Genomic DNA, 13,791 nt, shown 5'->3' on the forward strand with positions numbered 1-13,791 from the left:
TGAATAGAATAATGAACAGAATAATATATTAATTTTTGTTTTATGTGTCTGATAATTAAATGCTTTGTCATCATGAGGTGACAGAATGGTCATTGACAGCGTAGCAAATTCACCACTCACTCTGTAAATCAAAAACCACTTCATCAGTGTTGTGCACAGTACAATTGAGTACTCAAGAAGCTGCACAATATATCAGCCATCACCTAAGGCATGTTCCCTGCCGTACAAGAAAGGCCACAGCCTGTGCAGTTCAACCTGATCCAATTGGAGCTGAACCTCTGCCTCCTCCCTGCTCGCTCTGTCAGGTTGAATAAAATCTCCAGCATGGTGCCAGATGAGCCTGACCTGCTGAGGCACGTGACTCAGCTGGATGTGAGGGATAACAGGCTGACGGACCTGGACGCCTCAGTGTTCCCCAGACTTGAGGTGCTTCACTGCGAGAGGAACTGCATCACCAGCCTCAAGGCCAAGGGTTGCTTACTCAAAGGCATCTACGCATCCAACAACGGTGGGTTTGGCACGCACGACTTCATGTTCTCTGCTAGGGCAGTCATGCAGTTTTGAAAAGACAGGTTCCCGTCCCTCTCACCTCACCACCACCTCACTGGTTTCTAAAAGGAAATTGCTGACATGAATCTGTGTCGCTGAACCTGTAACATACAGTTTATATCTCACAGATGTCACTCATTTCTTTTCCCATATAATTTTATTCCCCCCCCCCCCGTGCTCCCCTCTCTCTCACGATAATTTTTCTCATCAGTGCCGCAGTCTCATTGTCCCTCTCCATCATCCCTCTCTAGCTTGTCATCACAAACCCCCCCTCCCAAACGTACCCCTCCATTTTCCATCTACCTGCTTTTGTAACAGACCGTGTCTGTCCTTGCTGTAGGTTAATGTGTTTGGATTTCTCCCTACAGAGCTACGACAACTGGATGTCAGTCCTGTGCCCTCCAATCTTAGTTACATGGACATCTCGAGGTGAGAAAAATCCCAAAAGTACACACACACACACACACACACACACACACACACACACACACACACACACACACACAAAGGAATGCAGCTCTAATTGGAAAAAGTATTTTGAAAATGTAGCTCATTTACAGCACACCCGCTCTGCCCTAGAAAGAAAGAAAGAAAAATTGTTTTAAAGGACTTGTAAATGCACAGTCAAATTCCTGGTAAACAGGTCTTCGATGTTAAACAGCTGTCACTCTTTAACCGTGCCAGTCCTGACCTTTCACCTTTGATTGGTATGTGAAAGAAAGGCTACTGTACTTCTTTGTGGTCAATAAAAGAGGCGTGGAGTGCAGCTACTAAAGTGCTGAATTTATTTGAAAATGTTTTGATTTTTGCATAATTTTTCCACTTTTTGGTCTTGAGTGGCTGAAACACAAATTATCGGAGACTTAAACCACCTGTTAAAGATAAAGTCTGAAACATTACAAAACATGTAAAAGCCAGTTTTCAAACCAGGACTGAAGTTGCTGCCTTGTGATTACTAGAGCAGGACTGTTGGGAATTCAAATACATGCAGCATCCCAATACATTATATTCCATGTTTGGTATCCCGCTTAACAAACTGCACATAATTAATCATCATCACCATCACCGCCTCTCCTCCTGTAGGAACCATATGGAGTCCTTGCCGGACTGGCTGTGTGAAGCTAAGAAACTGGAAGTTCTGGACGTGAGCCACAACCTCATCACTGAGCTCCCGGCACGGTGAGTCTCTCCCTCAGCGAATGTGTCTGTAAGCCTGTAAATGAAGTACAGTGCTGTATTATTCTCCCTGCCCTTTGCTGGCCAGTCATCTATTCCCCATAGAGCCTCGTAAATCACACAGATAGCCTGTAACCTCCACAGGCTTCGTCCATTCTCTTCCTCTTTATATAGCCTTTTAGAAGGTCAGTTCAGATGCTGCTCACTTCCTCCTCTTAGCTGTACCTCGCATCGGTTCTGCCGGCATTCCTCCTTCTGCTTTTCTCTTTTCTCTTCTCTCTTCTCATTGTCTACAGATTTATTTTTTACCCAGTAAGTGTCAGGATGATGAATTTCAGCTGTGGGCTCCACTAGAGGCGCTGCTATTTTCTGTTTTCACATCCCCATCCTCCTCCTGTACTATTTCTATTTTAATTACAGTCCACATGTTGCTGTCCGTCTATCTACATAAACATACTAACATACATACATGCATACATACTGTACTGTGCTGTATGTTCTAGCACCCAACCATTTGTATATTCTTCGTGTCGCAGGTTGTTGTGCAGCAACAGTCTGAGGAAGCTGAGTGCAGGACATAACCAGTTGCAGAACCTGCCTGAAAGAGTGGAGCGTCCTCTGCTGGAGGTTTTAGACGTTCAGCACAATCAACTGATGGAGCTACCCTGCAACCTGTTCCTCAAGTCTGACAGGTAGCATTAATCATCAGCTGGAAGTGATTTGTCTTTCATTAGATAATGCACCCGACATCTGACAAGAAGATTAAGTGTAGGAAAAGTGCAGCTGTATGAAGATGAAGGACAGAAATTATGAGTAGGATTTTAATCGAGGACGAGATATCCAAGGGCAAGGATGACAAATGGCAAATAAAAAAACAACCAACCAGTACAAGGATAAGAGCGGGAGAGGTTTTAATGGGGGTCACAGAAGCAGGAATTCATGTAGAACTTTTGTAATCAAAGTAACTCATCAATATGTTTCATGTCTCTCTGTGGAGGGGGCACAAAAATGAGTCTGTGCTTTCTTTTTTTTACTTTAAGTTTACGATGCGTAAATGCATCAGCCAATAAGCTGGAGCACCTGCCACCATCTAGCCTATCAGAGGAGAGCCACAGCATCCTGCAGGAACTCTACCTGACCAATAACCGCCTGACGGATAAGTGTGTACCCATGCTAACAGGCCACACACACCTTCGTGTCCTACACATGGCCTACAACCATCTCCAGACTTTCCCGGCCAGGTAAAGAACTTACATTCACTCTGACTGTCATTTTCTCCTCTATCTTCTCACTCACCTTTATTTTACATGAGGGCTTTTCAGTATTGATTCCTCTGTTCATTATTTATCAGTGTTTCATACATTTAGACTAGAGCACAACTGATAATGGAGATCTTAGGCTCAAACTGATAGTGATAATTGAGAGGTAAAACAATCTGGTAACAAAATATTGGCTTTTTTGCATTCTTGTACTTAACTGGCTAACATATACAACAATGCCGATATGTCATGGATATATAGCTCTAATTTATTCAGACTATAAAGTATCAGAAAATGGTACTAAATGATTTCCAAGACAATTTTCAAGAGACCAATTCTTCAAAATGTCAAATCTGCATAACTGGGATGCTAGGACCACAGAATGTGGCCAGATTTCCGTGTTTAATGAACGCATTTTTGTTGATTCATTTTCTGCTGTTTGATTAATCAATACGTCATCATTTTACACACTCAACTCATCCATTCCTTTCCCTTAATTCTTCAGTAAAATGGCCAAGTTGGAGGAGCTGGAGGAGGTGGACCTGAGCGGAAACATGCTTAAGACTGTGCCCACCACTATCATGAATTGCCGGCGAATGCACACACTCATCGCCCACTCCAACTCCATCGAGGTCTTTCCTGAGGTCATGCAGCTGATGGAGATGAAAGTAAGACAGTAGTAATTGCGCTGCTCCCTGCGTCTTAATGCACAGTATGAATGAGGCCCCGAGCCTCTACCGTATGTGCACGTCTGTGAGTTTTCACATCTTTTCTCCCCGTTGTCAGTGTGTGGATCTGAGCTGTAATGAGCTGAGTGAGATCACTCTGCCAGAGAATCTGCCTCCCAAGCTTCAGGAGCTGGACCTCACTGGAAACCCCCGTCTCAACCTGGACCACAAGACCCTCGAGCAGCTCAAGTATGTCATTATTTCTCTGTAGGTCTTTTTGCTTTAGCTGCGGCGCAATTCTTCACGTAGATGTGACAAATGTAACTTTAACCAATCTTTTGCAGGAGTTTTTTTTTTTCATGCTTAACATTTTCTCTGCCAGTGTGTTTCAAATTTCATTTTTGTTTATTTACTGTTTTTCTGTTTTTCAATTTCTCCTTAAAGCATTTTTAGTTGAAGTAAATTAGCCATTTTTGAGAGATCACCTTTTAGTAGATACCCTGAATAGGACACTGCCAGTAGCTTATGTGTCCTCTACATGATACAATGAATTTAATCTATTTCATGTTTTGTTGTTTTTCAGTAATATTCGCTGCTTCCGTATTGATCCGCCTCCAACCTTTTCGTCGAATGAGACATCTGGTGGGCCTGCTGTGTGGAGTCATGGTTACACAGAGGCCTCAGGCGTCAAAAACAAGTGAGTTTAATTCAGCCAATGATGAAAAAACAACCACCATCACAGTCGTCCAGTGAAGCCTGACTAATCCAAACCTCTTGTGAATGCGCATTGTTGAAGCCAGATGACTCAAATGAAGGAAATATTGAAGCAGTGCTTATTGAAAACATGAATCATGCATACTCATATGCCAAAATATCTCAGTATGGGCTAAATTGCCAACTCAGTTGCTTGCTAAAGAAGAAATGAAAGCAAGTCCACTTCTCGTTTCCACATTTCCATATGTACAATCTGTGGTTATTGATGTGTGGAGCAGTGGAGCATCAATATGTGAGTTATTGTGTCCTGTTTCCTCACTGAGCACACGCATCAACGGCATTATGGCCCGCTTTTGTTTTCTTTTCAGACTCTGTGTGGCGGCTCTTTCAGTAAACAGTTTCTGCGGAAGTCGCGAGGCTCTGTACGGTGTGTTTGATGGGGACAGGAATGTTGAAGTGCCCTACCTTCTGCAGTGCACAATGAATGACGTGTTGGCGGAAGAACTACACAAGACCAAGAGCGAAGAGGATTACATGACCAACACCTTCCTCGTCATGCAAAGGTACACGACAGGCGTTTTTTTACAGCCGTCTTTTGTTACAAATCGTCAGTAATATGTTGCAAATCTTTAATCTCCAGCATTGAATATAATGTGAACAATTAAATGATAGTTTTAAATTTCTCCTTCCCTCCTTTTCTTTTGCCACTACAGAAAACTGGGAACTGCAGGGCAGAAACTGGGTGGCTCAGCAGCTTTGTGTCACATTCGCCATGATCCCACCGACCCCGGTGGCTGTTTCACACTCACAGCTGCTAACGTGGGCAAGTGCCAGGCCATCCTGTGCCGCGACGGAAAGCCGTTGTCACTGTCTCTGCTTCACAATGTAGGGCTTGAGGAGGAATACCGCAGGATCAGGCAGCACAGGGCTATCATCACTGAGGTAGAGATCCTTGAAAGCAACCAAAGCACATTGAAATCTATTTGGAGTGCATTAATGTAAATGGGATTTTAGATGTGATCACTGCATTGATGTTTATCCTCTTTTCCACAGGACAACAAAGTGAATGGTGTGACCGATTCTACACGAATCATGGGCTACTCCTTCCTTTATCCATCTGTCATCCCTTGCCCCTATGTGCAGACTGTCACTCTCACCCCCCAGGATGAGTTCTTCATTCTGGGTAGCCGGGGCCTATGGGACGCTGTGTCTCCTACCGAGGCTGTAGAGGCAGTTCGGAACGTCCCTGATGGCCTGGCAGCTGCTAAGAAGCTGTGCACGCTGGCGCAGGGCTACGGCTGCACAGACAGCCTCAGCGCCGTTGTGGTCCAGCTCAGTGTGAGTGAAGACTGCTGCTCATGTTGCTGTTCTGAGCCTCCCCAGCCTCCCCCCAGCCCCGGCTTGGGCCCCTATCCCCCATCGTCCTCTGCCATCAAAGAGCGGCCCTCAGATGGCTCCCTCCCAGTGCCACCTTCCTCCTGCAGTGAAATCAGCAGTGAGATCAGTACCAGCGAGATGAGCAGTGAGGTGGGCTCCACAGCCTCATCCGACGAGCCACCACAGAGCTCCTTGGTGCTGCTGCACGAGCAGCCCCACCATCCTCACCTCCACCTGCACCATCAGACTCACTCGCTGTCCCTACAGCACCAGCAGGCCCACACAACCACCCAGCCCTGCCAGTATTTGTTCCCAGGTTCAGAGCTGCCCTCTGCCCGTAGCTGCTGTGCCCTTCATCCTGCCTGCTTAGCTGGCTCCTTCCAGAGGCAGCTGTCTAGTGCCACCTTCTCCAGTGCCCTGTCTGACAATGGTCTGGACAGTGAGGACGAAGAGCCCATCGCTGGAGTTTTCTCTAATGGAAGCCGTGTGGAAGTAGAGGCGGATGTCCACTGCCTCAAAGCAGAGCCCTCTTCCACCTCCTCATCACCCCAAGCATCATTACCCTCATCCTCAAGCCAGGAGCGAACCCTGCTGACACTTCCCCCACCTCCTCCACCGCCATGCACCCCAGAGCCTCTGGAGGAAACGGTCGACATGGGCCTTGGTGAGGCTGAGAATGGGCTGGAGAGAGAAGATTCGTGGCAGGGAGTCGGAGCAGAAGGTGGGGACGGGGGAAAGTTGGCAAGCAAGAGGAGGGTTAATGGCTCAGTGGCACGCCAGGAAAAGAGTCATAACCTTATTGAGGTGGCTGCTGACGCTCCCTCTAAGAAGTCTGGGGGTTACTTCACGGCTCCAGCCCAGCCTGACCCAGATGACCAGTTCATCATCCCGCCTGAGCTGGAGGAGGAAGTGAAGGAAATCATGAAGCAGCATCAGCAGAAACAGCAGAAGCCTCCTGGGACCGATCACCCTTCGGACTACTACGACACCCCACTCTGAACAGCAACACCTACAACAACAGCCTCATTTCCCGCCTCAGCTGCAGCATGCACAGAAGCCTACCATTGACCTAACCACTTTGATTTTCCATATATTTCCTCAAGAGGCTGTAAAATGCACATGGAAAAAGTTTGATCATGCTTTTTCTAAACAGCCTTCTGCGCTCTCCACAGCCACATCATTGAAGAACCATGCACTGTAACCCGCTCCACCCATTTTCACCCAAGCAACTCATAGAATGAAACAAGCAAATGAGCCCTTTAATGATACTCAACCTCGTTGAATAGCCTGTGGACACAGCTACTGGTGTCCACGGTTGTGCCCTTCTCACAGACTGGAACGTTGTTTTTACATTAGACAACCAGCCGAGTATGTAATCAGCACTAGTCTCTTTGCAATAGCATTAGCTCGCCACAACACTTGTTAATATGGATAACAATTCCATGGTTTGTTTGTTTGTTTTGTAAGAACTTACCATATCTTTTAATGTGAAATCAGTGAAGTTGCTGAAAGAACTTTTTAAAAACAGAGACACATAATCTTTTTATTATCAGTGAACTATGTCGAATGGTACACCAGTAATACCACACCTAACTGTTGTAGATAGGGCACTTAAAATACTGTATTTCTTCAGTAAATCATGACTCTTGGCCTATAAAATGGCATAGAAATTTTTTGTAGAAATTTTAAATACTAACTCCTAGGAGTTGCATACTCTTTATGGTGACTCAGTCACTTTTACTAATCTTCTCTGAGAGAAATGGTGATTTTTTTTTTTTTTCCAATGATTGTAAATAAGATAAATGTTGTATACTGATGCTTTTAAAGGAACTGCGTACCTGTATGTCGGTGAAGGTTTTAGTGGTGGGGAGGATGTGTGGTTCACACAGAGTTTGCTGTTATGGAGGTGTCACCCCGCCCCCCCCTTTATCTTACAAAGTAGACACAAAAATACGACACGCACACACACACACACACACACACATATTCATAAAAATGTATATGTGCAATTGCAGGCCAGAACTCCCTACATTCCATGCAATGTAACTACACAAAGTTGCTATGGTTTGCTCCACTTTGTTTGATTGTGATGTCCTGTAGTCATCACTGTATCTAATAAACACTAATAGACAGATCTTTGCATGCACTCTTGCATGCATGCGCACAAATACACAAACACACTTACATGGACATTCAGACTTACTATTAGTCCCACCTCCCTCCTACAGTAACTGTTATCACCGGCATGACTGTGTCAAGTTCAGTAAAACAAATATATCCACATGGAAAAGAGACAACACAGATGTTCCTGTCTTTGGTATAATAAATTTTAAATTTGTGAATATAAGTCATGCTGTCTGGGATTTGTCTTTAATCATTAATGTGCAGTTGATATGAAAATGTTCACATAAAACCTCTGAATTTCAAAACAATTTATTTACAATATCATTCTTAGTTTGCCCTAGTTTTTACATTGAATGACCAAAAGGGGGCAATCTCATATAATGTTGTGATCCACAGTATGTCATGGCTTCAGCTTCACCTTTGAACATTAGACTTACAAGCCATAAATCTATAAATCCATAGCCTGCTCTACAAGATATTTAGCAAAAATATTCAACTGGAAAATATTGATTTTTACTTTCATTTAATAATAATAATAATTTAATAATTCAAATTTTTAGTCCGCCTTTGTTCTTGTTGTCATTGGAAAGTTCACAGTCTGCCATTACAGTTGATTGCTATTATTCACGTTTGCCATGACAACATTGTCATCTCTGTGTGTGCGTTTCTTCTTGCACTTCTTCACAGAGATGACACTGATTGCTGTAATCACCAGCATTGCTGCCAGCACAGACAGAGAAGAAGCAAGTGCAAGTGTGGTTTTATCCTTGATGGAGCCTTTAAACTGGCAGCTGTCCCCATAGTACCACCAGTCATCACCCACTGCACACCTGCAGGGCAGACAAAAAAAGGAAGAGGATGAGCGTGAGAGTGAAAAATCAGGCTTAATAGTATTCCCATTTAAAGGATGATGGAAAATTAATGGAGGGTAAAGATGTGAGATATTATTATATAGCTTTACTATACTAACTTATACTTATTTCATCCCAGAGGGCTCTTAAAGGAATAGTCTGATATTTTGGGAATTATACTTAATTGCTTTCTTGTCAAGAGTTAAGTGAAAATATTGATACCACTCACAGACATGAGTGGTATTGATCTTCTCATCTAACTCTGAGCAAATGTCCTGTCCTTAGCTCTGATTTAAAAAAAAAAAAAAAAAAAAAAAAGACCCTTTAAGGCTTGCAGATTGTTATGTCAAAGAGCGCGGTCAAAGAGCACACACCTGCAAACAGGTTTCCCTTCGTCCACCACGCACACTCCATCATTCTGACATTTCACATTGTGGCAGACAGAGGGCGCAGTGGTGGGGGGTTGAGATGATGGGGTTGGGGAAGGCAGAGGCTGGCTCACTGTCAGATGAAACACATCTGAAGAGGGACAGCAAATGAGAAAGCAATTAATTGAAGCCAAGTGGAGGACCATCGATGAGCATGAAGTGAAAAGGCAATGATTGGAGTTCATGATTGATGGTAGCGGTTTTCTGACAACTGGGTATATGAATCATAGATGTAATCATACATGTTTCCAGGGGTGACGGAGATGAGTGTGCATACTACTCTAATGACTAATTGATATAATATATGACAGGATGAATGTGTTTTCACAGAAACCAATAACGTAAATGTTGTTTTTTTTGTCTTTCCTTATATCTTTGGTGTTTTGGTTTATTTACTGACTATTTTTGTGTTTATACTCTGGTGCTTTTACCCTCCATGGTGAGGAGAAAGATGGCGTCTCCTCCTTTTATGAAATCCCTGCTCTTGGCTCTGAGGTGGGTGAGATATACAGCAGTGCCGGCGCCTGGACCTCGGAAATACTTGGACCCATCTGTATGCGTCACTTCAATGCCCACTTTGCGAGGGTCGTCCCAGAAAAAATTGTCAGAGTCTGTATAAAAGGATGTTGAAAGGGTAAATATGAATATATATTACAGCAAAACAGTGTTTTCATGATTAGTTGCTTATGTAAAGAACAAATAATTTGAATCTTTTTGACACATTAAAAGTAGCCGCACTTTGTGCCTTCATGTTGGGGTCAGTGGTGACGCTGCGCTGGTTGGACATGCGCTTTTGGATGTGCGGGTGCTGGTCCATCAGCATCATGGTTATCTGTTTCCAGGGGCATGGCCATTTCTGTCCAATGTCCACTTCACGAGCCACCAGATGAGCATAGGCCGACAACTCTCCAGGGAAGTCTGCCTTACCACTGGGGTACAGCTCCATTTGGAAGGTGTAACCCTCCTTAGAGGTGAAGGGTGGACTGAAGATAGATGTGTTTGTTGGTGTGTTTTCCATGAGGTTTTTGAAGTCTTTCACACGCCATATAAACTCTGGGCAGGTGGTCTCAGAGAGGTTGATGTCATCCAGTGACAGTCCTCCCATTAGGGACCCAGAAGCCTCCTTGGTCCCTTGAAAGACAACGCGGAACTTTGTTTTGACGTCCAGACTCACGTGGTGCAGTTGCCACTGCTCCTGAGGGGGTCCTGTTATAGCACATGAGGTAAAAGCATGGAATGTACTGAACAGCATGTTCACAATGGCCAGATTTCACAAGTAAACTTGTTACAGATTTTTAACAGTAGTAGAATTTAGAATAGTCACCATCTATGGTCTTTATAAGGCGCAGTTTTCCATTGGGGTTAGCTTTGTCATACTCTCTCACATGGATCTTCAGCGTGTCGCTGGGGGTGGCACTGTTGTAGTAGAAGAACTGCAGACACTGGTACCCTCTTTTGGGGTAAAGGATCCTGCTTTCCAGCAGAGCTGTATCCCCAGTGTTGGCTGTGCTGGTGTTGAAATGCATGAAGTACCCTGAGCCTAAAGATCAGAATTTCTCTTGAGCAATAATGTACTTGAGCATCGTTTCAATGTATTTTGCACAGTGGATGAGTAGAGAGAACATTAAACAGGCCATCTATCAGATAGTGATCATTAAGAAATGAGGTTCACATATTTTCAAGTCAGTCTTAAAACAACCCTCACATACCAATGAACATTTAAAAAGGCTTTTGTCAGAGCCAGTGTGCAGAGATATACATCTGCACTATGTGTTGTGTATATTCCTGCAAGATCATTCTCACCAGTGCATTTGCCCATGTTGGAGTAGTCCGTGTCGGGCCCTCCAGCAGCTTTTTCAACCCTTTCCCAGTCTGCCTTGTCCCCTTGTCCCTGGATCATTCCACAGATGTTTTCACGTTCAAAGTCACACGAGTCCAGGAACGTGGAGCCCTGGGCTAGAAGACATTTCATGAAGACACATATACAGCAGTAGGACCTTGAACTGCTATAAATGGACCAGTTACGCAGTAAGGACTAATGTTTTGCTCATTCATGTCCCTCCATGTGGCAAGAATTCAGGAGATAAACCATCTAATTTACAGCTGATACCAACAATGTACAGATAATAAAACACAACTTGGATGGTGGTTGTTGAATCTTACTGCAGTTGTAGAGGCGGTGCAGCTTCAGCAGGTCACTGTCACTGAACTCCATACGCTGGCCAATGACGTCACTGAAAGCAGGGATTTTGGTGACGATGGTGGGCTCAGTGCCGTTGCGGAAGGCGTTTTTACTGTAGTGCATCATGGAGCCATAATCGTAGGGTACGCCCAAAGAGCTGGAGGTGGTGTCATTATATGTGTTAAAGTTGTGTTCTTTGCCTGCAGATCAGAAATAAATGAAAGTGGGATCACTCAGAATTGCTTATTAACAGCCACTAGGTAATGAAAGATTGCTGATATATATGCTCTTTAGTTTATTGACTTAGGTCAATGCAGCTGCGATACAAAGTCTGATATTCCTTGATGGCCTGATACCGTCTTTTGCTTATCTATCTAAGAGCCAGCCAGGAAAACAACACATGCACATGCTTATCACACAGGCAATAAATCACCTGCTGCATGAAGTACTTTCCTTCAAGCCCTACATAAAAAAAGCTTGTTTAGTTTTAATGTATAAAAGGTACTTCACAGTCCTTCTCATTCTGACATAATTAAATTCATACACATGCAAATTGAAGTCATGAAGTAAACATGGCATAAAAGGGACAAATAATATGTCTGAGCATGAATGCCTGAATTACTTATAGCTTAGTGGGCAGAGTAGCAGTAAGAGGTTCTGTACCCGCGGAGATGCGGTCCCACATGATATTGACATAATCATCTCGGTCTGCCCTGGACTGCTCATGCCAGAAGCCCAGAGCATGAAGGAATTCATGTTCAATGGTGGCAATGCGGTCACAGTTTCTCCCTATTGACAGTCTCTGCTTCCCAACTCGCCGGTTTCCAACAGAGGAGAAACAGCTTTTGGAGAAAAAAAAAACATGGCTTTTACGAATATCACACAGAAGACTTTTATTGTAATTATAAAATACAATATATGTATGAAATGCACAAATTCTTCAGTGTGTACAGCTTGTTTTGCCTTTCCTTTAAACAGACTGTGTTTTTGCCTCACCCGCTCCCTTTAAAGATGGAAATGTAGTTTGCTTCTCCGTTCCAAGGTTTGAAGTCAATGCAGGTCTTCAGCCGGTACTGTTCAAAGGCCTTCAGAATCACACCTTTTGCATTGATCTCTGCAGAAAGAGATGACAATCAATTCTGTTACAGATGGAAAATAACATGTTTTCCAGATTCCCTTTTAAGATTAACCTTAATGCAGTGTAAATTCATTAGATTATTTATATTAATTATAGATTATTTAAGCCTGTTAAGGATCAAGACTATTGAGGTTCATGTCTGCCTCACTGCATCAGTGGTAAATGGTTGAAAATCAAAGATACAGGATTCACCCAGTAGTGTACTTCTACCGTTATACCTCCATTATTGGTTATTCAATATCAGAATAACCAATTTACTAGAATAATAGAAATAAGAATAGACTAATTAGGGTGGGGTAGAGCTGTGGAAAATATTCTGTCAACACCAATCATTTCACTGATAAAAATTGAGAATTGAATTATTAAAACAGTCTGACAAGTAAAACAACGGAACCCCTTGCTGCTAAAGATAGATAGATAGATAGATAGATAGATAGATAGATAGATAGATAGATAGATAGATAGATAGATAGATAGATAGATAGATAGATAGATAGATAGATAGATAGATAGATAGATAGATAGATAGTACCTACAACATGAAAATACTTACGGCAAGTTGAAGTACCTCAAGAAGTCCAGGTGAATCTGAATAACCTTTGGGAGCCTACATGTACTTTTCCAAGTGCTCTAACAGGCACTCTTACCTAAGTCGTCTTCCATGTAGTATGGGATCGTCTTTGGCCACCTATACTCATCCCCTATTATGGAATTTCGAGTTTGCCTCTGTGGTGGTCAATAAAAGCAATCACAAAGGTGGGAACGCTGTAATTAGTCAAGGTTAAGCTTAATTCCACAAAATGTAATTGTGCAGCTGAAAATGACAAGCAGTTAAATTTACATACCTCATCAAGCACAATGTCCCCCTCTACAAGATTCAGCCCTGCCTCTATGGAAACCAAGCACAAAGATCACTGGATCACAGTGATTACTGAACAGTAATCTGCAGATGAGGAAGAAAAATGTCTGCATACCTTCATTGATGTCAAAAATGTCAAGGTTCCGTCCGCCGTCCACATCGTAGTCTGTGAAAGTGGATGTGAAAGCAGATGTTAAGAAACTTAAAAGTGACAGAAAAGTGACAATAACGAGGAAATCACTTACCTGATACTTTTGCTGTGGGCTAAACAAAAGAGATTTAAAATGTTATTCATTTGCAAATGTTCTTAATTAAAATCAAGTTTCTCGTATTCATAGGACAGTGTCTTAACAAAAATAAAGCCATTTCTTACCAAGCAAAGGGTAGTGCCACATAAAAACCATATAATGTGAAGAACAAGCACACCTGTAGCTTTTCTTCCTGCCATGGCCTAAAATGCCCCTCT

At 43.1% G+C, this 13,791-nt stretch overlaps 2 protein-coding genes across 2 annotated transcripts in view; one reads left to right on the plus strand and one right to left on the minus strand.

Moving 5' to 3' along the window:
* Nucleotides 1-8,090, plus strand: part of phlpp1 (PH domain and leucine rich repeat protein phosphatase 1) — a 42,815-nt gene extending 34,725 nt beyond the window's left edge. Inside the window, exons 7-17 of the mRNA XM_070844463.1 lie at nucleotides 306-508; nucleotides 918-978; nucleotides 1,633-1,728; nucleotides 2,262-2,417; nucleotides 2,766-2,966; nucleotides 3,490-3,652; nucleotides 3,771-3,901; nucleotides 4,236-4,349; nucleotides 4,735-4,929; nucleotides 5,080-5,308; nucleotides 5,420-8,090. Coding sequence (XP_070700564.1) covers nucleotides 306-508; nucleotides 918-978; nucleotides 1,633-1,728; nucleotides 2,262-2,417; nucleotides 2,766-2,966; nucleotides 3,490-3,652; nucleotides 3,771-3,901; nucleotides 4,236-4,349; nucleotides 4,735-4,929; nucleotides 5,080-5,308; nucleotides 5,420-6,742 — 2,872 coding nt within the window. The 3' untranslated portion in view covers nucleotides 6,743-8,090. The remainder of the gene's footprint in view (nucleotides 1-305; nucleotides 509-917; nucleotides 979-1,632; nucleotides 1,729-2,261; nucleotides 2,418-2,765; nucleotides 2,967-3,489; nucleotides 3,653-3,770; nucleotides 3,902-4,235; nucleotides 4,350-4,734; nucleotides 4,930-5,079; nucleotides 5,309-5,419) is intronic.
* A 70-nt stretch (nucleotides 8,091-8,160) lies between these two features.
* Nucleotides 8,161-13,791, minus strand: mep1bb (meprin A subunit beta b). Its single transcript, XM_070844465.1, has 14 exons — nucleotides 13,699-13,791; nucleotides 13,571-13,589; nucleotides 13,441-13,491; nucleotides 13,312-13,355; nucleotides 13,114-13,192; nucleotides 12,325-12,442; nucleotides 11,992-12,170; nucleotides 11,310-11,528; nucleotides 10,950-11,102; nucleotides 10,471-10,686; nucleotides 9,885-10,352; nucleotides 9,578-9,757; nucleotides 9,093-9,237; nucleotides 8,161-8,697 (listed from the first exon to the last, which is right to left on the minus strand). The coding sequence occupies exons 1-14, from the start codon at nucleotides 13,771-13,773 to the stop codon at nucleotides 8,472-8,474; spliced, it is 2,172 nt and encodes a 723-aa protein (XP_070700566.1). The 5' UTR covers nucleotides 13,774-13,791; the 3' UTR covers nucleotides 8,161-8,471.

Source organism: Pempheris klunzingeri, chromosome 15 (genome assembly GCF_042242105.1).
Source record: "Pempheris klunzingeri isolate RE-2024b chromosome 15, fPemKlu1.hap1, whole genome shotgun sequence".
NCBI lineage: Eukaryota > Metazoa > Chordata > Actinopteri > Acropomatiformes > Pempheridae > Pempheris > Pempheris klunzingeri.